This window comes from Callorhinchus milii, unplaced genomic scaffold (genome assembly GCF_018977255.1).
Source record: "Callorhinchus milii isolate IMCB2004 unplaced genomic scaffold, IMCB_Cmil_1.0 Scaffold9, whole genome shotgun sequence".
Lineage (NCBI taxonomy): Eukaryota > Metazoa > Chordata > Chondrichthyes > Chimaeriformes > Callorhinchidae > Callorhinchus > Callorhinchus milii.
This window is the reverse complement of record NW_024704750.1, coordinates 11,590,993-11,618,071: the sequence shown is the minus strand read 5'-3', so window position 1 is coordinate 11,618,071 and position 27,079 is coordinate 11,590,993. Positions and strand designations below refer to the sequence as shown.

Here is a 27,079-nt window from a genome sequence, read left to right as displayed (position 1 = left end):
AACAGCGGTTTAAGGACCAGAACCAATCATGTTTAAAGGATAATATCAGAAGTGTGCTTTCTGGCTGTAGCAGTCCGGATAATCGGGAGATTCTGAACTTTACAATTTTGTCTAAGGTGTTGTCAATTAGGCAGTTAACCTTGGGCATCTGTTCTCGCGATTTTGCAGATAACATGTTTTGTTTTTGATACAGTACTTTTGGAAAACCAATGAACTGTTTCGGAAGAAAATACACCAAGAAATCCAATCTCGGGATGGTCTGTGCTCTGCTCCACTTTATTTTGCACACAATGGCTTCAGCAAGTTTAACAATAGCAATCCCCGCTCCGGCAGAGACGAACTGTTTACCATCTACAACCTGTAACGGCGCCGAGCTCTCCTTTTTATTGTACAAAAGAACACTTTATGGCGGGATGTCATATTGACTCGGTGCACTGTGACCAGCGTTTCATTCATCATATTCACCTCTTCTTTGGTCTCAAGTATGTCTCTCGACGTCCAACTTTCGTTTACATGACATCTGATCGGACACCCAGTCACATCGCTAAGTAGACATTACACCTTATCTCAGTTCCTACCTCCTAGGGTCACTTACGAGAACTTTACTCGTGCTGGAAGTATTGAACGACTCATTGTGATTCGAGTTGGGGTCAATGACTCTGAGAGAGAGAGCGAGAGAGAGGGTGGTATCTCAGACTCCGGATTCACAAGTTGGTTTACTGTGATAACTGAAATCTGCAAACATAATGACGATGCTTGGCAGCCGCCTCACGTATTCATTTCCAGTCAACTGGGGCTGACCAGAAAGTCGACATTCACTTCTTTGTAATTGTAATTTCCAACAGATTGTCATATCTATTCTGTACTCCAATTCTTCAATAGTTCACGCACAATAGACGTAACACTCAAGTCTGCATTGGGAAAAGGGCAGTGTTATTTTTTTCCCCACAAAAAGAAATCGCTTGGAAGTGGCTTGTTTTCACCAGCTTTAAAGGGCGCAGAGCATCAAATGATTGCATAAGTGCATCTGTCTGTAAAGCTAAAGTCGACCAATTATCATCTAAAGTACTTGTTTCGCGAAAGAACTGTAAATGAGAGTGGAATACTTAATTTTTAAACTTGAAATTATAGATTGGGCAAATAGATATCTGATAGGAACGCCGTCACTTTCTCTTCGCCTCTGAAACTCGTGGGTTATTGTTGACGAGTGAGGAATTGTCGCCGCCTGCTTCTGACGTTGTAAATGTTTTTGTTTCTGTAACCTGTTTTCACTTCAGCAAGACAAACGTTTCTTAAAGCACAGCTGTATTGACGTAAACATGTGTCAGCGCATTTTACTTGCACAGCAAAGGGAACGGAAAACAAACAACCAGAATAGAAAGCAAACGGGGGGAATATTTTTTTAGATTATTAGGAGATTTGTGGGGGGAATCAAGTCACCCAGATATGAGGGGGCTTCTGTTTCATCTAATTCTTTACGTGATCTATTGAAACACTTTGTGAATGTTAGCACTTGCAAGTAGAACATGTTCACTGAGACTTTTATACTGAAATACGATCAGAAAAGAGTGACATAGAATACTTGCATTTCTTACCTACACAGTGTTAAGTTTTATTGTACTGCACTTTGCATACAACTGTATAATTAGTATAATACTACCTGAAGTGTTTACTGGGCGGCGTTATATACAGGGTTATCTTTGAATTGTGTATGTCAAAATAAACACAATTAACTGTAATTAAACAAGTATAAAATCTGAAAGCCTGAAGGTAAGTTGTTTTAAGCAAGCATATTATTTCAACTTCCGAAAACTAATTTTGAAAAAAATATTAACGTCTATATTTCCATTTTATGGACTTAAATCTGATATTCTACAAGTTCACTCTGTCTAACTGTGTTTTCAAGTACTTTTGTAAGAACAAGTTGTTGTATGAAACAACTATTCATATTTAACGTTAGGCTGTTAATAATCGTGAACCTCGCTTATTAAAATGGAAAAACAATGAAAGGCTTCGGAGCTAAACGCCCGTCTCCCACTTTGAACATTGAATACTTCAAAACCTTCAAATTAACGTGTTCCATAATTTCTGAACATCAGACGATTTTGTAAAAGAATGTCCGATCTATATCCAACACCAGTTCAGAATATAACTTAGATTTCAAATGACAACTCACGAGAAACCAATGGCATTTGGAATGTCTATTTAAATCATGTGCTTCTCCCTGGTAGTTCTTTCTTTTTGGGGGAAGTCGAAGTGCCAGTTAATTCAGAGGTTATTTAACACGATGCGGTTGCCTCAAAATTGCAATGAACTATTTAACAGAGTGTATTTGAAATGGAAATGTAAGGCAAACCTATTTAAATATCTATACATTTCTTAATGCACTACAAATAAAGTGGACTAACTTGACTAACATTTTGAAAACATATGTAAAGAGTATCTGCCATTTAGAAATATCCATCGAACTTTTTAAAGATCGTATAACTTTCCATCCATTGGTTTCGAAACCAATCGTGTTTTAGTTGAAATAATATCAAAAAGGTTCAATGAGTATTTTCCTGCTATAAAAATCATAATTAATCAAATCAAAGCACTACATGGTACTTATAAAATAATTTACCTTTGTAATTTATCTGCTAACTCCTTTTTATAGTAAATGCACTGAACATTCACACACAGGTTGTCCTACGGATAGCAAATATATTATGGGTTAGGTTGGACCTTGATTAAAGACCATAGTGTGATCACAAATCACCTTTTTGTTTGACTTGATGCTTGGCTAAACCACAGAGTAACATTAAGCAAGATCACACTCAAGTTAAGAAAATATTGTTATTTTTCTTTAATTGGGACAATTGGACTCCCGCGTGTTGGAGCTGTGGTTTTAACGAACGGAACAGAAAACTGGAATGACACCACTTTGCACTTTTACAATCGGATTACATCAGGGTACAAGTTGTTTGTTTAACCCGACAGCTCTCTGCACCCCGTCGCATGCTTTACACACTCATTAAAACGATTATTCACGACCTGTCGAGTGTTTTCTAGTTCATTCACACGAAGCCCTCAGCATTAGCTCAACGTATTGGGCCGGCGAGTCAAAAGGAAGAAAGGATCTGCACTTTCAAACAGCGCTGCCCAAATTGAGCTTGTACTCCACAGGTTGTGCCAGCCCACGGGAGACCGTCGCAAACACAATACTAAACAAACTTACATAGCATATCGGGATTTTTTTTTATCATCGCAATAAATTGTATTAGATTTGAAAGCGATGGGTTCCATGGTAGATTTTTTTTTGCACAGTTTCCCGTCATTTTCCAGTGTTACCGTAAAGCCGAGATTGACTAATTTTCAAATGAAATGTATGTAATTTGAGTTGCTGTCACTCACTTTATTGATATAATAGGTTATCGCCCAAGTACTTCTCAGTGACACATACCGTGTTCCCTTGTAAATCTAGTTAATATTTATGCTGTTTTATCTGAAAAAAATGAAGTCAATCTCCAATTCCAACTTTCTAGTGTGTTGTACTGTAGACAAGTATAAAGAATGAGCAATGTTAGTTAAATCTAGCGATCTCTTTATCAATCCAATGAATGCCCAAATGCATTTCCCAACACATGTAATGATTCAACATTGACCCAAAAGCAATTTAAGATATAAAATACAATTTGAATATTGACTTTTTTTTCCACAAATCCTTTCAATCAATCGTGGCAGTTGACTACGAAATATTGTTTGAAACATTTTGAAGTATTTTATAATTTGTAACAAGACTCAGGATGGCGCAGTGAAATAATAAACAAGTTTTGGTTGCTATTAACTCGGAGTATTACTCAGAGTAATTGGGTCGAAAAAGGGAACACTTTGTATAACTCACTTTATCCTCACTTCGCACAATCACTGCAACTTAACACAACTCCGCGAAAAACACACACCAATATGAGTTAAAGTCCTGCCACTGTTATATCCGCCTCTGCATAAAGGACACATATCATGTGTTGTTGGTTATAATTTCCTACATGGGCATGGTACAACGATAACGATAACGATTGAACCTCTATGCTTGAATTGTTTAAACACAATCACATTCACCAATGCTCTCCAATGGTCCTACTGTACAGTAAAATTATCAGGAAATGTAAAAAAACGGATTGGTGACATTTCATTTCAAGTTATAATAAACATGTTTCAAACCCATATAATGAATCTAAACCAAAGGATCAATATGTTGGAAAATAAAACTTCAAACAAATAGATGGCCACCGGTATAGTGGAACAACAGGAAAACAAGTTTAAATTTAAATCTAAAATGTGTAGTTTGTGATTAATCCCCAATAAATGGCTGCACTATGCAAATGTAATATTGTTGTTGTTGCTTTGTAATATGTTCATATGTTTATCATTGATATCGCAGTCGGTATTTTAAAGGGATAACAAGACCTTAAAGTCAGATTCAGATATTTTTAAACTAAGAAGTCCAATGTGTGATTTAATAGAATGTTAATAGAACACAGCAGATCAACACTTGTCAGTAGGCATATATCTGTGCTGCAAGAGTAAAAAAAATTGAAAATACATTAGACCTTTGCAATCCGTGTAATGGAAATATTACGTGACGATAGCTATATTCGGTGTTCTGTTTATATAAATATGTTTGTTTGCAACGATCATTTTAGCAACAAAAAGCAAGTAAGAGGTTTCCTTTGTAATGTATAGTGTTAACAGAAATGAACCGAAAATGTGATCCTATGTTGTTTCATTATACTGTTTGTAACAGTATGGTAGATTTATCCGCATTCATTTGACATGCACAGTCGGATACATGTTGGTAGGCTCATTCCATTGACTTCCGAATGTTTTATACAGTGTGAATATATAGTGATAGATTCTCTATCTTCTAAACATATAAAACACACTATCAAAAGAAGTAGTGCCTGTTTACGGCTCGGAAATCAATATTTACTTAATATCTATAATATTCAAAACTATATTATTATCCATGTTACTCAAAACGTGGGATTTTAATTATCGTTTATCTACTATTGATATTGTGGGTGTTATCATTTGCTGTCGCTTTACACTGGAAAGTAATTCTCACAGAATTTCTAACCACAAAATAAATGTCTATCTAAAACGTATGTTTATTAATATGTGTTTTTTTTATTAAGTAGGCTTTTATTAACATGAAACGTATTTACACGGAATTAAGAGATATTAGAGTATATTAAAGGGAAGTGTAAATCGAGCGAAAGTGTTTATTTTAGAAAATAGCAAAATGAGGTTGCATGTAGTATGAAAATTAATTTTAGCAACGAGAATTGAAATGAATCGAAGGAGATAATTATTGTAAAAAAAATATAGGATACAGTAACTGTTAACGTACAAAGACAAGGTGCAGTGTAATTGTTAAACCAATTATCAGCGTTTCGTCTTAAATACTGAGGTGTGAACTCTCCATAGTTTTAATGGTAGGCACCACATTTTGTGATGGGTTTTAACATTTGTATGTGAATACTGGGAACGTTACCAAATATTTAATACATTGTACGTTTCTGACGTTTACTCTCTTGTTGTATTGGATAGTTCAGTCAGATAGCCAACGTTTTTTGATAGAGCAGAATTTTTCTTATTCTGAAATCACAAATTGTGTAAGAAACACAAACAAACATATTCTTCATCGAGTTACTGTCCCTCGATCACTTATTAAAGCTAATATTGTAAACGGAAAATGATAACACCACTTGTTCAGGCAATAATAGTCAGTTAAATACAAATACAAATAACCATTTACTTCACTACTATTTAATTCAATAATATCATTTTTGTCTTGCGCCAAATCTGCATTCTGAATATGTCTGGCCCACTGTAAATGGAGTTCTTATTCATTTATAAAATGCACAGAAATAACTGTTCGCGTTTGTTTTGTTTGCCGGTTTACATTAAACGCAGATTTTCGTAATCCAAACACAGAAACACACATATCATTTACACACATCGACACTTAAGTCGCATCTCTCTAGAATGCGGGAATTGCACTCATACAAAGCACCTTCTGTTATGAAACCCATATTCCTCAAACGGGGAAATCTTGGCGACGAATTATGTCGAACAAAAGCACAAATTTTGTGGTTTGAGAGTAGGTGGAGTAAAAGGGTCGTGGACTGGTCAAACTGTTGAGTGGTTAATACTTCTGCTGCTTTCATTCAGATGTAAAAGGGCGTATGATTCGTCTCACATTTAACATCATCTCCCGATGTTCTATCTAAAGTAATATTGACCAGGAGATTTTCTATTTTTAAAATACATCGGTACCGATAGATCAAATCTTATAAATCCTAAATTATCTTTTTAATTATTTAAATCGTGTGGTGAAAGCCAATGTTTACTGCTGTTAAGTACACCTGCAAAATATGCGAACACATTTTGTTCAGTGTACACACAAGCACTCATTGGGGTTACTAAAATGGAATATTTGTGAACTGTATGAAGTGACATATGTTTAAGTATATTTCACCCGTAACAGACAAACACACACAAACGCACAAATGCGCGCACACACACAAATACACATACACACACACGGAGTATAGCACTGCCTAATCAAGGTCTAGCCTTCTATGCCTTTTCAAATGTTTTTGGTGAAGATATAAGCTCCCCATTAAAAAATTATTTAAGTCTGTTTTATTAGCTGTGTCGGTTTAAAAAAAACGAGCAATAGAGAGCCGTAGAATGCCTACATAACAACAAGGTTGAAAGGACGAAATATCGGTTCTAAGAATGACATTTGATATTTCAAAGATGTCAAAATATTAAATAAAATTAAAAATGCAGCCGATTGGAACAATTATATTTCTTTTTTCAATTTGCATGGCTATGTGTCTCTTAAATGGTATTAAAAACAATATATCTGCACTCTCTCGGTTTAATATATTGTTCTTCTTTGCTGTTAAACAATGAATAAACCTATAACTTCGATTACAGCTGATTGACATATGTTATGCTTAAAATTAAGCTTTACTCGTCATGCGTGAAATGAAAGAGCTTGGTTCACAAAGTAAGTGAAACTTTTGTGCTTCAAAATGTTTGCATTTTATAATTTGCAAAAACACCGTTGAACAATATCATTGATTTGCTTTCAAAATGTTTCAACGTTGTTCCAAAAATGTTTTTTGTTATAGTTTATTGAGTGTAGCTGAGCATATGATTCGTAATCTGACACCGCTTCTGAACAAGTATAATTGGTGCTAAAACTGTATGCGTTGTTCTATTTGTCAACACAATGCCTTATCAAAATATAATTTCCTGGAGCTATAAGTTGCAACGTGATATACTTTGTGCCAATTAAACACCACTGCCGAACAGGGAACACTGAGATGCTGCAGGACATGTTTCTGAACAGGGTCACCCGTTCCTTAGCCACTAAAATAGATTTTAGGTGCACAAAAGACAACCGAAGACATGTATTGTGTTTTCGAAACACAGACACAAGCTGTGAAGGAAAGCGAGAGAGAAGGAGAGATTAGACAGAGAGAGAAAAAAAATGCTGTTAGTCCCATTGCTTTAACAACAGCGCCCCCATCCTATCACTGATTCATTCTGTCCTTGATATTTTGAAAAAGCCGATTGGTTATCAAAGGCGAAAACAAAAGTTAATACTTGTCTTCGCGTGATATAATCTGTTCTTTTGATATATAGAAGATGTATATCACATTACAACGCTTATTTTGGATTATAATTATGATAAGGCGCACTGCATAAGGAGCTGCAATGATTGTAAACGTAAAGTGTTCTGCACGGACTGTTCCGGTAGCGATACGACTAATTTTCGTGAAAACGTCTTGGCGCTTAAAACAAATCATCAGGAAATCATCTAGAATTGTTTGATAGGCGCATTGTGTTAATTTCCAATAAAATACTATATATCTCTGGGTTCGCAACAGCAAGGTACCGGCTAACAAAGTGACCTGTCACCGTCAATGATGTTGGCGTACAGGATGAGGTCGGCTACTCACGCAATGCTCGTTTCATAAACAGCAATTAAATAAACCAGTCATTGGTTTCAGTTGTCCAATATGTGAAATGTAATTTATTTCCCCCAAAATGAAAGGGTTGTACACAAAGAGAAACCTTTTTTTGTTTTACACACACGTGTAATTACGATTTGTGGATTATTGCATTTGTGTGTGAATACTTTGAATGTCTGAATAATTTGGGACAACTATTTTTGTTCCCAATCTATAAATTTATGAAACACCATGTAGATAATTTAATGAAACAATGGTTGTTTTAAAAACAGGAAACGGACCAAATATGTTAATTTTTTAAAAATGTGTTGCAGTAAAGCAAAACTTCTTTTTTCTACCAGTCCTGCATTATTTCTAACAGCATTCTGTGATTATACATCATGGCTACATTCATATACAATATACAAGTCAACACGGCGCTTTAAAGCAATGAGTTCCTACAAAGAACCCAACAGACAGTCCATGCAATCCTGAGCTACATTTTTTTGTAAAGACACCTTTCACCAACATCTTTCTTACATTAATATTGTGTTCAAATTAATCTTAAGTGAAACATTTTACATTATTAATGATGCCTATTAATGATGCACATTCACATGCATTCACTAATAGTGGCGTTCCAATTGAATCCCCTTTTTTTAATTATAATCTTCAGTTATGTGCTTAAACATGAGAATTTGTGCTTTGTATAAATGGCATATAGGAACTAATCTTTCAAACAAAGAAACCTTTATTGTGCCTCAGTTAAATAAGAGGTAATGATAAAAAAAATGTTAGTACAATTGTCTTTAAAATACAGAACTCAGCAAGGAACCAAAACTCACCATGTCAGTACTGTTCATCAAAACGCAACTAATGTTGGTATTTCGTATCGTATTGTGGTATATTGTGGTATAATACGAATCCCTAATATATCCGCTTTATCAATTGCGAAATTCTGCACAATTGATCTGTATGTGTATCCATTTCCTCAGGTTATTATTTCCATTTAAGACATCGGATAAATATTTTTGCTGTTTTTTACAATATGCTTTGTATTTTACGCAAACATAAGTATATATGCTTGTATTAAAGCTAAAGAGCAATTCACAGGTTATTGTAAAAAAAAAGATTAAAACCTATTTAAGGCATGGCGTCAGCAACCCAAAGGCAAGATGCTCTAGGCGTTGTTGGATCTACTTGTTGGTAAATATACTTCTTTACTTTGGACTTATATATCATTTTTTGAAGGGGTTGCATAAAAATGACTTACGACGGAGGAGTATCTTTATACTTTAAAGGTTTTTAGCTCACATAAAGTAAATTAACGTTGTTTCCGGAAAGACAAGGTTTAATAAAAAATAGAAGTACTGAGCTACAACTTTAAGTTATTGGAAAAAAAGGTTGTTTGCTCTCAATAATTACAGGTAAACTGTAAGGTCGCGTAACTTGATTTTTGTTAGTGTAGTCTTGTTTTACTTCAGGTATTCTAATACCACATTATTGTTATAGATTACATACCTAATGCGGATTGATGCTAAAACTCTGGTCCGGTTTCTATGTCGCTGCCATCTGTTTCAAGGCACTTCTAGTGAGGTTTGGCCAGGAACTTTACAATGTGCAAGTACTCCGCCCTCAGAGTACAATAAGACAAACCTTAGCACCATTCACACACCCCTAAAACCTCTAATGATCTTCACCTTCACCTTTTCCTAACCCAGCAAACATCACAGTTGACCCAAACGCTCCATCGGAAATTTCGCTCTTTGGGGGTTATTGAAACCCCCGGGTCTTTCCGGTAAATAAATAAACATAACATTTTTTTTTTAAAAAGTCGCCTAACTCCTATGCAAGCAAGCAGTATTTATCGTACGTTATTCTGGATATCATGATCATTATTAGAACTGATCGGACATACATTCAGTGTAACTGTTCTTTTGGCATTTATTAGAAGGGACGACACTAAGACATGGCCTAAAGAACTTAGAGAATAGAAATAAATATCAGGAAAAACGACACTGTGTGCCAAAAAAAGTACTGCCAACTCGAAAGTGTAGAAATCGTGTTTTCGAATTCATTATCCCGTAACAAAGCAAAATAGTTTAAAATACACCTGAGATGCTACGTTCATTCCCTTTCTGTATTTTGAAATCTTATCACGGGCGTTGCATAAAGCACTCTGCTGCCACACAAAGGATTGAGGTGTTTCCCATTCTGCAAAATTAAAGAGGCCAAAGAATTCGTGCACAAAAAGAGACCCATGGAGGAAGAAAAGCTGCAAAAAGTTTGTTACAGTTGTTTCACCTTTCGTTTTTTTTCTCTCAGTGAAAGCTTTCTTCCCGGAACTCAGTCCTATGCAACATTCCTGTTACAGCAGACAGCAGCGGACACTTGACTTTATGTAAAAATCCCGCTTTGTACCCGATACCCGCTTTGTAATGAACCGCACCAACAATGCACAAAATGTGTTCGTTTTCCCAATATTTAGAAAGAGCATTTTTTTGTTAAACAGAAGTTATTGAACACTATTATTTCATAAAAATCGAAAGCCGGATCATCTAATATTCGGGAAACAATAGTTATAATGTGAATGTATTACCTCGACATGTTATTCTGATTCTTGGGACTATTTCGATTAAAAGTTATAACATGCTCGGCGCTGCAGAGCAGAAAAGCTGGTTCTCTCACTTTTATATAATAATTTCCAGAGGTCGTTCCGATGAATTTGATGTTCTTTCGTGTCAGGGTAATTGGAGATTTGTTTTGTTTTCGCATTGGATAGTCCTTCAATCACAGCCGAGCAATTTAACCGAGTAAATAGAAATACTGTTAAGATCCAGTTTCTCCTCCCACCCCGGTTGATAAGACGAAAACATGCTGACAATGATAGAAATCTTATTGTGATATTACAGACGAGGGCTCCAATTATTTCGCCTACCTTGTCGGCTGTTGAACCGTATTCCCCCAAAACACACCCCACTGATATTTTTTTGAAATCGTGGTTGTGTTGTTTTTCGTGGAAATAATCAGCGCAACGTTTTTACTATAAATTGGGTCACAGACGCCCAGAGCCTGTGTAAAATATGGAGCTAATATAATCCCTTTAATTAAAATCAACTTTGTTGCAATTATTTTCTTTCCATTTTACAAGACTGTCTCGTTCCGAAGACACGAATACCGCATAATTCAATACCTCTGTCGTAAAGTCTACTTAAACCAACAACGGACAGTTTCATCAGTTCGACTTCTGAAGTAGGAAACATTTCAACTCTTATTTAGGTCCAGAACTCAAATAACACAGAAAAGGTCAATATAGCTTTAACTGTTCCGCACAGTGTTATGCTGCATTTGGGTGAGGGCAATCATATGGGCTTTAAAATCTTTGCAATCGTATATATTTTCAGAGGGCCTTCGAGAAAGAAAACTAGAACTCTTAGTAAGGTTGAATAATAAATGGACTTACCCAAAGGCCATGAACCGTGCCCTGCTCCACGCCTCTGACTCCCAAGCTTCGCCGCGTCCAGTAGATCTCTCCATAAAACTGCATCTCAGCACTTTATGAAAAAACTCTCAAACTTTCAACTAAATTATGATGAAGTTAGTTTGGAAACGGCGTTGCAATTTTTTAAAAAAAAAACTACCTTCGTCAATAACACAATTGCAGAAATGCCAGAATAAGACAGAACTAAGTAACCAAGTAACTAACCGGTGATGGAGCCAAATGATCAGGATTTAATATTGTATTACACATCTATAGTATACTTTATATACCGGATTATAAGCAGATTGGACATTTTAATTTTTCAGGTCTGTAGGGCTGATTTTGAGGAGAGAGGAGGGAGATATACAGTATTTTCTCTGTTATATGTATTCAGAGTGAGAGTTCGGCAGAGAACAGCTCACGTCACCGCGTCTTGGCACTATGCAAATGAGGCTTCACGTTTTTCTTTGGAAAATTATTATTAAAAGATTATAGCAACTGCCTCACTCAAACTCTCATTTCTCTTTCCGTATAAATGCTCTTGTTAATCCACAGTATGCACATCCTTCGTTCGTATCACCCCGTTTAACATTGGAGCGATACCATCTAGAGGAGAGATTCATTTTCCTTCAGGCCTATTGTGAAAGGTACTGGCCTTATTACATTACTCGTGGACAAATTTAATACAATGCAAGACGAACAAATGAGCAAATCACCCCGTACAGGCCAACAGGCGGATCAGATTAGCGGGAAGATTGTTAGCAAACGTTTTCTCACAATATCTGATATCTTCTATGTGGAAATCTGTCCCGCCAGAACATATTCAATATTTTAGGGGCGAGGCAAAGTAGCAATGCAAATAGATGTATTGCCTGCAAAATAGTGCTGTGAATTATTTTTGTTAAATAAAATGAAATACTCTATATGCATAACTTCTTATACAAACTCTGACCCATAATATCTTAGTTGGGCTTCGCTTCAAGCAAATGAGTGTTGAAGAAGCCTGGATCACAGCCGATACAGCTGTGTTCATTTACAATGAATATTTATTTCAATTGACATCGTGTTGCATTGTGGTTTTAGAATTTGACATTTTACAATAACAACTGCAGTAACAGTGCCCATAAAACTATCAGTTCAGAAACTATCAAATTAATTTCCTAACATCTTCGATGTTTTAATTAAAACCTTACATTTGGGAAATATGGTACATTCTGGAATATTATCTTCTGAGCACTATGGGGTTTTACTAATATGTATGTGCAGCGTGATTCTACTGGGAAAGTCTTGTTCTCCCAGTAAAAGTAGCTTCAAAATTAAGGCAAACAACGCAAAACCACAAAATTTTTTTAGAAAAACGTATGCGCCCATGTGCTTCAAAAAATGATGGAAACTGATTCAATTGCTTAATTAACAGCACAGTGGCGAAATAAATTCTAAAATGAATCTATTTAGAATCCACAAGCAGCATTCTGTTGTCAACTCTCTTTTGATTGAGCTTAGCTAAAATGCACGGATTTTACGTACAACAATACCAAAAATATATTATTATTATTATTGTTGTTGTTAATATGTTTAGTAAATGTGTAAAATCAATTGCAAATATAGATATATATATATATTGTAAGTGGTAAACGGGAAAAATGAAGATGGCAGTTAAATTGAAACCTGGCAGAAACTTTGAATGATTGATTTAGAATTTAGGCCTAAAAAAATGTTGGAAGTTTCATTCGAGAATCAGTGTCGCTTCCAGCAGACTCTGTTTGCTTTAGACGGGCTACGGGAATGACATCATGGAAGCTACGGTTTAAAATAGGACTGCAGACAGCTATTGATTTAGTGGTGGTAAAGAAAAGGACAAGATATCAACACTTCTGAATGTAACCTATTTTTTTTATTTCGGTGCCTTCTGTATAGTAAACATTTTAAGTGACAACACGGGCATATGATCACAATATCACAATCATGAAATTTAGAGACGACATTAACAATCACTCAAGGAATTTTATGAGGCATTTAAGCAACACAGGTTACACGTCCGCAAAGTTTACCTTTAAGTACAATAGGTTTACACATCTCACTACATTTACATAAAGAAAAGAAAAGGGACCTGTTAGTGATCACATACATCGAATTATGCACAACACAAACTAAAGGCAATCATCAATTGTGTCCCCTTCTGATTCTTATACAGGCAGTATTGTAAACTGGAAAATATGAATTACTTTCAAATTACTTGTTCTTTTAAACAAGGAGTGCATTTCTAGCCCCGTCTTTGGTCTAAAAGTAAACATGAACCATTTTGCAACGAAATGGAAAAAAAATGACCGAAAGGTTAGGCATGTTTAAGTAATATTACCGGTGAACTGTTTGAATACAAATTAAGCGTTGAACTCGTATAAGTGTATTGAAAAAAATAAGATCCGCCAATAATGGAATCAGCAGCCACCAACAGAACCATGATAACTTATAATACTGCAAACATGGACAGAGGTGGATTGATTGAAACAGACCTGCCTCGTTAAATTTTAGTTGGAATGCAGTCATTTTTTTTAAATACACAGTCTACATTAATTTAACTATTATCAGTGGTTTCCTATCTAAACCGCCCCAAATTGCACATTGCTGAAATTGAATAAACAAACAACCCTATGGGATTTGACAAAAAATGCTGACAAAAATGGGGACTTGAATAAAAATACCTGGGCTTCTTATTTTGAGAATTATTTACAATGCAAATATGTGTAAAACATTAACTTACAGTCTGTTCGAAGGGGGTTTGTTAGTGTATTAGAGGGTTTGAAGAGGAGCCCTGGGTTTGATGTGTGAAGTAATCAGAAAGCCCTCCAGAAAGTCCTGTGGAGAAACTTGGCAAAGAGGGTCTTAGAGACTCACAGGGAAGAGTTGAAGGCGCCTGTGGAGATGTGGAGGACGCTGCCCTCGCCGACATTGAAGTGCTGCTTTGAGAAGTCATTGACGGGTGAGGAACATGAGGGAAAAAATAACTCGTCTGTCCTGCCAGAAGATTTACTGAGCATGGGTTTAAGGAATATGTGCCTGAGCAAGGAACAGACAAACCACATGGCACCGAGGCAGCCAGGGCAGCTGCTGCCGTTAGGTGGTGGGTGGCATAAGGAATCTCTCCGTTTACAAGTCTATCTACACTTAACCCATTTGAAGTTGGAAACGAGTGGCTGTTTGCCAGAGAGTTCTGAGTTAACACCGAGCTGTAGGACATCGGGTGACTCGGGTAAGCTGAGGTGGTCCCATTATAACTCAAGGCACTGCTGGCCCGGGGATGATGGAGGGATAGGAATGGAGATACAGGCCAATATAAGGAACCTGCCCTATCCATAAATGTCAGTCCGGTAGAAGTGAGGCGCGCTCCTCGCTTGAAAGCTAACTTTGCTCTTGATGTTGTGGACCTCCTCCGGAGTTTTCCCGTAGTGCCACCTATAAAGACATCATCACTAGATGGATCCAACATCCAGTAGTTCCCCTTCCCAGGATCATCGTAATGCCTCGGAACTTTCACGAAACATTTATTCAGACTCAAGTTGTGTCTAATAGAGTTTTGCCAACCCTGTTTGTTCTCTCTGTAATAAGGGAAATTTTTCATGATGAATTCGTAGATTCCATTCAATGTCAATCGTTTCTCTGGACTCTGACGGATGGCCATCATGATCAGCGCGTTATAACTAAACGGAGGCTTTTCATATTTGCCATTTTTCTTTTCTCCTTCCTTTCCACCATCCCCTTCTTTACCGTCTGCCTTTTTCTCTTCCTGCTTCTCCTTCTCTTCCGCGCTGGGCTGCTCCCCGGAGCTGCTGTCAGTTTTGCTGGGAACATTTTCAGACTTCGACTCCACCGCTGGCAAAAGGTTTTTGTCCTCATCGTCGGGGGCAGATCGGTGGTGATGGTGGTTGTCACTCTGAACCGCTTCGGGCACCAGGCTGTTTATGCTGAACGATGACTTGGGGATCATTTTCACTTCTTTCTTATCTCCCATGTCCAACATCACACACGGGTGAAAGAAACTGCAGCAGCACAGTTGGACCGCAATCGCCGGCAACTCATGGAGTTTGCATCTGTGTGTGTGTGTGTGTGTGTGTAGGGGGGGGGGGGGGGGGGGGGGGAGAGAGAGAGAGAAAGAAAGAGAGAGAGAGAGAGAGAGTGAGTGAGTGAGAGCGACACTACTTCATGTTCTCTGGAGCAGGTCGAGCGGCGCCACAGCTCTCAGCTGCTGCGATGTAACGCGGACACTCGGCGCTCGGCTCAAACCCTCGCTGTAACCTTTTCACCGCGCGGCCAATCAGCGCGCCGTGCGTGCCCGTGCGTCCGGCCAGGCCGCGGCCAATCAGCGCCTCGCCCGCCTGTCCGCCCCGCCCCCTCCCCCCCCCCCACTCCCCACACACCCACCCGCACTCCCTCCCTCCCTCCCACCGCGCGGAGGCTTCCTTCCCTCACGGGCCCCGGGGGGGGGGGGGTGTTCGGCCGCCGCATCACTCAGTCAGTTCATCTCTCTCTCGCTCTCTCTCTCTCTCTCTCTCACACTCCCTCTGCAGAGAAGGAACATCACCATTCACACCTTCAACCACCGAATTAATTTTATTAATCATAAAAAAAAGAGTCGGGTGGTGGGTGGATGGATGGGATGGGATGGGGTGGGGAGCGAAAGAAGCCTGGAACTACTTTATACCTCCGAGGCCGCTCTCACCATTTTCCATTATAAAAAGCCTCCATTCTGGAAGTGGCTCTAAACCAATCTTTTTTGTCCATCGGCCCCCCCACCCCCTCACCCCCACCCCCTCACCCCCACCCAACCCTCTCCCCCCACACCCAACCCTCCCCTCCCCCCCAAGAGGTTTTTTTCGATTTTAAACATAATTTGTTGAGTTTCAGAGTACTTCCCCCCCACCCCACACCCCCTCTTTCCTCTCCTCTCCCCTCTCTCTCTCTCTCTCTCTCCCCCCACCCCACACCCCCTCTTTCCTCTCCTCTCCTCTCCCCCCTCTCTCTCTCTCTCTCCCCCCCACCCACCCCACCACCAGCAAAGAAAAAATAAATCCAATTGGCGCAGAACAATTTGGAGGCCATCCTACTCTCGCGCTGCGAAAGAAGTTGTTTGGTGGCAGACGAGCCATCTCTACAATAAAGAGCGGCGATGGTGGTGATGGTGATGATGATGATGATGATGGTTGGGGGTGGGCAAAGGACCGAAGGCAAGTGTGATTTCAGGGGCAATTCTCATCCCGTGTAAAAAGGTGGGGGGCGAAAGGGGGGGGGACAAAAAAAGGTGCTTAACACACAGGGCTGGGGCTGAGCTGCCTCTCACATTGGCCGGAGATCAGGCAGAAATGTAGCCTTATCCTCTTAATATTATCCCCCCCCCTCCTTCCCCCCCCCCTCCTCCCCCCCCCCCCCCAACCCCCCGCCCCCATGCCCATGCCATTCACATTGACATCTTAATGGCGGATGTTGTTGCAATGGTCTGTGTCAATAATTCACGGATATATCTTTTCTGATTTCGCAGTAGTGTGACTGGAGAGAAAAAAAAAGCATTTCCTCCTTTTCACTCCCGCCAAAAAAAAAAATATATTTTTTTTACATAAAAATAAAATAATCGGAATAATCGGTTAAGAGTGGAATGGAAATATAAAAGGGGCAAAATTGTGATGTTGGTCACAGATCAGTCTCTACTGGGGCTTATTTATAAGGAAACGACCACAAACCAGTGTTTGGTTTAAACGCCTCCCACATGTCGGATTTCTCTATCGTATCGTTTCTCCCCTCTTGAAAGATTTGTTAAACTACGAATCGATCGAGAAACGGTGGAGAGAGAAAAAAATATAGATAACGGAAGGAGGGTATTATTCCGCAGATGTTTTCAAACGCGTTTTATCCCGTGTGCAATGTTTGGGTCGCCGTGTAATGCCAATCGTTTTGCACATTGTGCACGAAATACAGCGATCGCTTTAGACTTGGGGTGGGAGGTGGTGGGGTGTGTGTGTGTGGGGGGGGGATGATAAGCCGCCTTTGTGTGCACCGATTTTTGCGGAGGTCATGTTTTTTTTTTTTTTGCATTTTGGCCCGATCACTACGAGTCGAAACGCCGTTTTTTTTTGGGTGCAAACGTTTGACTGGGAACTGTTTGGGAACCCGAGAAAAACCAAAGCCACGAGCACCAAAACCAGCACTGCCCCGCACACTGCAATGCCGAAGCGACGGTCCTGCGGCCCTGTTACAGTCACAGTGTCACAGTAACCACGTAAATACCACTTTAAATATACTTTCCTTTGAAATCGAATCTATCGGGAGTAAAATACAGATTCTCACGCTCGTCTGGTTCTACCTCTCTCTCTCTCTCTCTCTGTCTCTCTCACACACACACACACACACACACTCACTCACAGGCTCGATAATTCTTTCCCGTATAAAAGTACAAGGTATTTTAATGAACGGGTGTAAGAAACAAAAAAACAACGTTCCTATTTTAAACGGTTTCGCAACGTGTCGGCAGTATAATACGCAGAGGCTTCTTCCAGATTGTAACGATGTGATGCGAAACTTACTGAGAAGTGCGTTAAACGAGGCGTTGCGTAGAACCGAATATTAATAGTTGTGCTTCGGAGTGGTCGGGAGGAGAGGGCCCTCCAGTGAGAAAAGCCCTATTCTGTTGGATTTTCAGCCATTTGTGATACGCGACTGAGATATGGCAAAAAAAATAAATTGCACGTTTGAATCCTTCGATGTGGCTACGAGCTATTATTGCATTTACATCAGCTACTGGAGTTCTCCATTTTAATACAGCAACATATCTGAGGCCAAAAGGTCACCAATGAAATCTGCACAAGGTCGTAAATTGTTTTGGGGGGTCTGTATATCCGCCTCTATGCGCGCGCGCACACATATTTTAATAAATAAATAGTGAACCTTTCTCTTATATTTTCCGTATTAAATCTGAAGGGCAGTATGATGATCCACTGGTTTTCTTACCCACTCTTGCGTGAAATGATTTAGCGTAACCGGATTCCTGGGAAAGGACAGGTTACATAAACATTTACTGATGTGGAGTAACTATAGTGCGTGTATTCTGATATACAGGAAGGAAAGTGTTGATTAACACGAAGAAAAAGCGAGATTAGCTGTGCATGCTCATATGCGCAAATCGTCATTGGGATTGTTTTAAAAAAATAGACACAGCTGTTGTTTGCATTGAACCTCTGTTGTTGCTGTGATTTAGCAGTACTCAAATCAACATTTCTGTGTAACAATTTAGAATCGTTTACAAATGTGTATTCCACACTGATTTTTGGAACACTGTCTGAAAGAAGGACGCAAACTGTGCTAGTTCGGTACCATTGCAATCTTTTAATTGTGCTTGATTGATATTATTTCATTTTTGTTTCTAAAAGAAAAAGATTGCCCCAAAGAAGATGCATTGTAAATGGACTCAGCAAACGTAAGCGCAGCGATACAGGTATTCAACATTTAAGGACTGGGTGTTACATAATTGATGAATAAAATGCCTATCCGAAACGTGCCATTGGTTGTTCACCATTTGATGGAAGAAGAAGTTTATATAATGACTAGAATGCATTCATTTAATATACTGACCGAGAGAACTGAGATGGAAAAAACTAGTTTAAAAAATACAGTGAGAGTTATGTGGTGGATGTGCGCCTGGGTTAGAACTAGAGCTTCCGCTTTCCAGATAGCCCCATAAAAGGACCACTTGGCTCATTGTATTTCTCTGTATATGTATATATATATATATATATATATATGCATTTTAATGGTCATGACACGTTTCACAACGTATCTAGCAGTATTTTCAGTTCTGGGAACACAATTTCTAACAATATGTTTATTTGTCTCCTTTGCAGATTTTTATCATCGAACTGCAATGAAAAGAAAACATTTATTTTGAATTGGATTCCAGATTATTTTTCTCTAAATCATGGAGAACCCGGGAACTGTACACTAATTTATAGTTTGTCACAAATATATCTTTATCTATCTGGGTGTTTTACTTTAAAATGTAGTTTGTGATCATTTGCACTTCTTTCCTGAAAAAATGGCGAATCCTCATTACTATAACGAATCCGTGTAGAGTTATATAACGGATATATAAATGTGATTAAATAAAATTGGACGAATAAATATACAGCTTGTCTCCTGATAGCTTTTATTGTCAGATTCCAGATTTATTGGGATTACACACATCAAGCAAAAACAGAGGATTTAAAAGCCATAAAGGGTCGACTTTTTAACAGTGGCATATTTTTTTTAAAAAAACGAATCATGCATGGAATGATTAATGCAGTCCTCGATTAAAATAGCATTTGAAACATTATTTCACGACGAATGGTAACATTTACCTTTGAATAAGTCAATGAGCAAAAATTTGCGACACACTGCATCTAACTTGTGATCTGGTTTGTGCGTTGCACCTCGAGTCACTGCCAGAGCTGCTCATTTTACAAAAGCGGATCATTCATTTGTTACGAACTTTGACCAAAAAAAAAAACCCCACCGGAGATATGATTGGACAGACGTCAACTATATATTTTATGACTCTCTCGTCCGTAAGTGATCTAAACGTGCATTATACAGTATTTACGTTTGAAAGAACCAATAATTGAATTCTCATCTGAGTAACTGAATTAAATACCACACTCGACTAACCGACTGTAGGTGCTAATAATTACTGATTGAAAGTTTCTGTATTTAGCGTGTTGCATCTTCCTTAAGTGTTTTTTTTTGTTACAGGTTATATTATTAGGTTTGCGAGAACAGTAGTGAACTAAACTTCCCAGTTAGTGGTCTTCGCACCAGGAAAGTGTTACTTTACTACACCAGCCTTGCCTCGTCACTCATTAACTCCCTATAGGTTGTCAGCGGCTCCTCAGCACAAAGACCAGCACCAAACTAAATTAAGGGCCCGATGATTAAGACGAACGTTTACTAGCGCTGTCATTTACAGCATCTTTCCATCATAACATTGTGTCACCGAGAAAATTCTGAAAACTGCACAGAGTGAGAGAGAGAGAGGGAGAAAAATACCACACAAACCTAGAAGAGGCCGCTCATTCGCTCCAATCCAACGCATTGTGTCATGTTAACACGAATAATTGTAACTGGCGCATCATTACATTGATTTGAAAAATAAAATTGGAAAATGTACACACAGTAAAAATGTAACGACTCAGATAGAGGAAACATCACGGGATTGTGGTGAGTAGGATTGTATATATGTATTGTCTATGGAGACTAAATGAAGTACATGCCTAACTGAAACATTTGCGGACAATATATTGCTGTTTTGCTGCTTTATTCCTATACCAAAAGTGCACGCTTTTAAAACGTCAATGTCCTGGGGGCAGGATGTAAATGAGATTAAAAACACATGCAAACACCCCATTTTGAGCCGTGACAAGACAACGACCGTGAACCGCTGAGTTCACTTGGTGTATTGAGACTACATCCTCAAATGCTTGTAAACGCATTTCAACTGACTGAATAATTGACTGCGTAGGTGTTGAGAAAATCTAAGTGGCATCTAGTATACGGTATCAGACCACTGCACTGCTCGAGATCCAGACACTGAGGGGATAAAAGGGTGATCCGAGGGTGTATTCATCTAAAACGATGCACAAAAAAAATTGGAAACTTATTGGAAATCTGCCGAATCTTTCTGACGGCGTCTAACATACATAATAATAGTCTAACACAGAAAGCAAATCATTTTGCTTAATAGCTTTCTAATTAGCAAAGGGATTTTATTTCTTTTGCTTGAGATATCAAATCACCCGAACATTGAGACAATTCTTTTGACACTACCTCTCTTGGTGAAAGGAGAGTAGGGGGTGTAAATATACCGCAGAATATGATTTATAAGAACGTTTGCTTTTTTTTAAAAAAAAGTTGTTGCAAAACATTCTGAATAATTAGTAGTTACATATTTTGAAAAAAAATTACCTCGGGAATAAATAAGACAAGTATATATATTTTTAAAACAATCCTATTTCAAACACAAATAAAAAAATTGAAATATAAATAACGCATTATATATTGGAAAGCAACGAATGTAATGATTTTCAGTTTAATTTGTTCCAGCATTTGTTTCCTATATGGAGTTTAATGATGGACTGAATGGACTGAATGGCCTTTTTATTGTTCATTTTGCTTTTGCCCTTACATATTTGTAATATTTGTTCCAGTGATTGATCAGCACTGTGTAAATCCGGTGGGCGGAAACAGTTATTATTTTTTAAAAAAAAGTCATTAAAAAAAAGTTGTTTTGCATCGACAAAGTCTCTAATGTTCAGGGCTCAAATTTTCAGTGTGATATTAGTGTCACAAGAAAATTATTTTGATCTGTGTAAAGAGTACAGGTGATTAGGCTGCAACTGGAGACGTTGTTAGAGATGAATTTATAACAGAACCGATGATCCCTCAACCGACTCTCTATAACGTGTTTATTTCCTTTTATATGTCGAGAATAGCTTTAATTAAAATTGAGAAACTCATGTCAATATAAATAAATACAATCTACCCATTATATTGCAAAGGATTATTTTGAACATATATTAATTTACTAACATATTCATTGCACCAATTTTGTTCTCCGTTGATGTGTGCTCCCAATTGGAGATCAGGAATGAAGGTGTTTTGAATAAACGCTACCTTGTAATTTACAATATCTTGTCTGTCAGACTGTAAAGTCTATAGGCTGCCGTTTTGAACGGGTGTGTTTATTTATTGGAAGCGCTGCGCTAACATTATGATTGCCCTCAAATATTGACTATCAACGCGGATGATGTTACACCTCGCATTTAAGCAGATAAAGATTTTTAACTCACATTTCACATCATAAGGGAGCTGTGGTTCAAATAAAAAAGCAATGTTACCTGTGTCAAATTGAAATTCGACAAAATTAAAAATGTATCACTTAATCATGTTTATTTTTGTTCACGATACTTTCAGTTTTCAAATGAAAACGACGACTTATGCAAATAAACCTGTAAAGCACGACTGTACCAATTAATTGTGCTTCTATGGAAATTAACACCACATAGAAGACAGAAGTGAACGTTTCAGCAAACATATGTGTGAATCATTAATATTTCATTGAATTTGATATCGCTTCATGCATGTTTCAATCATATTTAATATTATTTTAATAATCTACTTAGTGCAATATTGCAAACATTTGAACTCTATATCAAGACCACTTAGACTATATACATAAAACTTTGTTTATGTGGTGGTAATAAAGCAAACGGTACTATTTCAACTGCATTAAGGGATATATGTTTACGTTTGGAAGTTGTAATGGAAATGAATTGATAGTACTGTCCAAACTGCACACTATAACACATTTTCTATTTTTTTTTAAAAAACGTATGCTTTTGATTTCTACAACTTTTTGTAAATCTCGCATCCGATTACAGAATATTCCCTTCAAAGATCCTTCAATGTAAAAGTTTTTCAATAAATTTCAATGACAAGCTTGCAGTTTCAGTCTCCCGCTTCTCTCTCTCTCTCTCTCTCTCTCTCTCTTATTGTTTAGTATTTAGCAATATCGGTGGAAATTAAGATTAAGAAATAAACACTCTTTTGGATAAATTCCCATTTGTAATATCTATCTTTATTTAACCCGAGTTACTGCACCAGATATGGTAACCACGTTTGCAAAACCCCATCTCTTCAGAATCAATGAATACGACGATTTCTGTTTCACGTGTAAAATTGCAACATTTGATATTAACCGCGTGATGAGCAATATTTTATTTCCAGGCGATTTGGGCAATTATTCTCACTTGCTTTCTCCTTACGTGTTGATGTAATTTACATAACGCGAATATGAATAATTATAAATATTAAAATCGGGTCACATCTGCAGCAGAGCGAATGTCAGAATGACAGCGACACCGCTTTGTGGTACACCTCACTGAAACGGTTCTCCCTCAGAAAATATTCCAAATGAGTTGCTTGTCTCGACATGCTCTTGTTGCAGTCGGTGCTCAAGGTACACAACATAAACAAAGCGCTGAAACTAACACATAATTGCCGCTCCATCGTTGTTCTAAAATAATCCATCCCTTTACTTCCAACGCCACGCATTGCACAATAGCTAATTATGTATAATTTATCAAATTTGAAGCAAAACAGGGTTTATATCCATTATTGCTAATTGGGATACAGACTTTGTTTTTCTTCCCCCCCCCCTCCCCCCCCACACCTCCTCCTCACCACCCCCCCCCCCCCCCCCACCACCCCCAGTAGATTCTGGTGAGCCGTGAATGGAGTGCTGGAAAACAGAGATCTGCTTGTGTAATATAACTAAAATGATCTGCAATTATTAGAACACCAAAAGGTTTGAAAAATAGCACAGCTTTCTATCTGTAATAATTTTTTTAGAAAACTGCTACGCACGTTTACCAAAAAAAAGAGAACTGTAACACTTATCGTCTGCCACTCTACAACTGGGAAAACTATTCTCAATTCCGTGATAGCAAATAGATTTTTATACTAGGCTTTCTTAAATAAATGCACTCTTTTTTTTTAGAAAAAAAAGCTGGGGCGACTGTTTGATTTACTGGTGATTTATGGCGTTAAGTAAAATCATTACAAACGTTGTGTAAATTCTTAAACATGAACCCAAACAACGTTTGCTTTTAGAAGAACATATTAATCTTCGCAGATGAAAACAAAGACAATTTGAGAGAGAGAGAGAGAGAGAGAGAGAAACGAGTCGACCACAAAGTCAGGTTCACTGGTATCGTATCTGACACCGCCTCCCAATGTAACAGACCTGTTCCCAAGCAATGCAGGGACGCCACCTAGTGGAGCGGGTCGTCAATTACCTCTCAGAAACTGGCATTTTTTACTGGTTCGCGACTTCAGTTTAATGTATTGTACATGAGATAAACACACAATCCCGCTAATATGTAATAACATTAGCTTTGATGTTTCATAAATATTTACAATCTGCAAAAGTAGACGGTGCATATGAAACCAAATATTTAAACAGTCGCTTTGAAATTTGTGATGAGCCAGTTCATTTCTTAGCAACCACAGCATGAAAATTGTTCATTAAAGCCCACGGAAAATAAATCGTTTCCAAAATCAGCGGGAAAGCTGCAACTAAGCACAGAATATGTCAATACAACTTTTTTCGCCTTCAGTAACCCAGAAAGACTTAGCGCTGACTGGTAAATAATTGAAAATAAACATTTGCAGGGGGTTTTTGATATTCCCTTTTATATCACAGGTGTGGCTGCCCGAATGGTCAAACGAAATTATTTCCTCTTTAACTCAAGCATGTAAACCAGGGATCCAAATACTAGCACATCTTTTAAAACAAACAAAAAAACACGTTTGAACACGACGAGAGGAGAATGAGTGAGCAAAGATGAACAGCGTTTGATCCCGTTAGTATGGAAGTCCATACAACTCACTAATGAAATCACCAGAGAAGGCTGACCGTCTTCAACAGTGAAACAAGCAGGACTCGGGGTGGGAGAGGCAGATTGGCAAATACATCAGAGTATCATGCTCCTTCAAGCAGAATGCCGGACATCAGAAATATCAGATTGATCAAATGGATTTTTGCTCCTCTTGTTATATTAAGATTTTACTCAGCACTTCCCTTTTCTTTTAATTGTAGTAAATCGCGTCTCTGCCACTCCCCAACCCCCCCCCCACCACCACCATCCTAAGCACTTTAATATTCTACCCAGTTTCTGATTTTTAAATTAAGTAGGTGTGTGTGTGTTTTTTTTAAAAAAAATTAAATATCCGATTTGACTGAGGACAATGCAAAGGAGATTTTACACTCCCACCACAAACCCAGTTGAGGCGTTCACGAATTCTCTTTCAGGGATGTTTCTGATAGGTTGGTGGCGCGTTGAAACGAAACAATTCCAATCCCCAAACATGCAGAACTAATTTAAAATGTGATATTAGAAAATATTGGGCCAGGACATCTTAATGGCGTACCGGATCAATGGGGCCATAGGGGAAGATCCCAGTTTGGATCATTGGTTCGTGATGAGGAGGCTTCCTTTGGTATCAACGTTCCTGCACTATGGAGCAGGCAATCAAACAAAGTTCCTGCTCAAGATGCCTGTCGGGTGAGCCCTGCTGGAAGGCGCACATCTATGTAATGATTACTTACCCCAAATGGACTCTCACTCTACACTCACTCAGTGCAAGGATGGATCTTGGGTGTCGTCCTTCGTGCAGCTACCCGTGAATAGTCACTGTCCAGTCTCGCACACGAAGAATGATTTCACCCACAAAATATGCAATCAAAGCGTTTTGAGACGTCTCAATGACACGATAAGGCGCTATATCAAATGCAAAGACTATTATATTATTATGGTTACTTGGGCAAGGTGCTGGAGTTAGTCAGAAGAGAACATCTGGAATATGTATAATAATATTTCTTGCATTTGATATAGCGCCTTATCACATCTTCAATACATCTCAAAGGCGCTTCACAGAATAGACTGTAAAGTGAATTGACTATATATATTGTGGACGAAACTAAATGGCTCATCCACAAGGATGTGTTCACTGGCTCCATGATTAACAATAAAATGCATATTTGTGACTTGTAACAGCACCAATTTATTAAGATTAATCTGGATGCAGGAGTTCATAGCTTATCATGAAAAGAATACAGCATTTCTAATTTTTTTTTCAGTATCTATGTCATTGTGACAGGGAAGGTAACGTTTCTAATGACCAAATATAAATATTTTAGTCGTGGCTTTTTAACAACTTGAAATTTGAAGCTTAAGGATCAAAGAGGAGTTGGTGAGGGGTGGGAGAGAGGGGATGAACTAACTCCAGTTTCTCTGCTACATATTTTTCAATGTACAGTATATATTGATAGTGTTATTTCGTGGTAACTACCTACCTATTACTATTGGATAAACTTTCTGTCATTATGCTACAAACATCTATCCTTCAGTGTTGATGTTATTGCGTCAACTACAGCTATTTATTCTCCCCTGATACTACCCTTGAAGAAAATATCAAATCAAAATAGGAATAAGATGGATCTCAGAGCTGCTGCAGTTACAATGCAATACTGAGTGCACTGGGATAATATCAATGCTATAGTCGCAGTTTGGGATTCAAATCATATTTCTAAACTGCAAGAGGCAGACATCATCCGAACCTCTTGATGAGATTACTGCCTTTCAGCAAATCTTTGATATATATTCATCTCTGTTTTTCAGTGCTTTGAACGCACCTCACTTGTGCTGCCAAACAAACAAAGCTGATTTTCACTGGCATGATCCTGGAATGATAAAATGTTCAGCACCAAGCAGTTGCTGTGATTTTCTTTGGCTGAAGATCCACGAACCAAACTAACTCCTTCATTGCTCCATTTGTAAACACACTGCGAGTGTTATAAATGGGATCCTCTGCGGATTTTGGTGCGTTATGCATGTTATTTCCACTCCAGAGGCTGACGGCGAGTCACTCGGGACTTCAGTCAGCTTCACTAATGAAAATAAAACCTTAATACAAGAGCGATCAAGAACTGTGTTAGAATAAAGGGTTATTT

General features: G+C 38.1%; 1 protein-coding gene and 1 long non-coding RNA gene across 2 annotated transcripts; one reads left to right on the top strand and one right to left on the bottom strand.

The window, feature by feature from the left end:
• Positions 1–13,404: 13,404 nt before the first annotated feature.
• On the bottom strand, positions 13,405–15,508 carry foxg1a (forkhead box G1a). The gene has a single exon (XM_007893412.2). The coding sequence runs from the start codon at positions 15,506–15,508 to the stop codon at positions 14,273–14,275; it is 1,236 nt and encodes a 411-aa protein (XP_007891603.1). The 3' UTR covers positions 13,405–14,272.
• A 2,042-nt stretch (positions 15,509–17,550) lies between these two features.
• Positions 17,551–19,641, top strand: LOC103178575. Its single transcript, XR_487866.2, has 3 exons — positions 17,551–17,758; positions 18,906–18,970; positions 19,377–19,641. It is a non-coding gene; the product is annotated as an uncharacterized LOC103178575 (long non-coding RNA).
• The last annotated feature ends 7,438 nt before the right edge of the window (positions 19,642–27,079 follow it).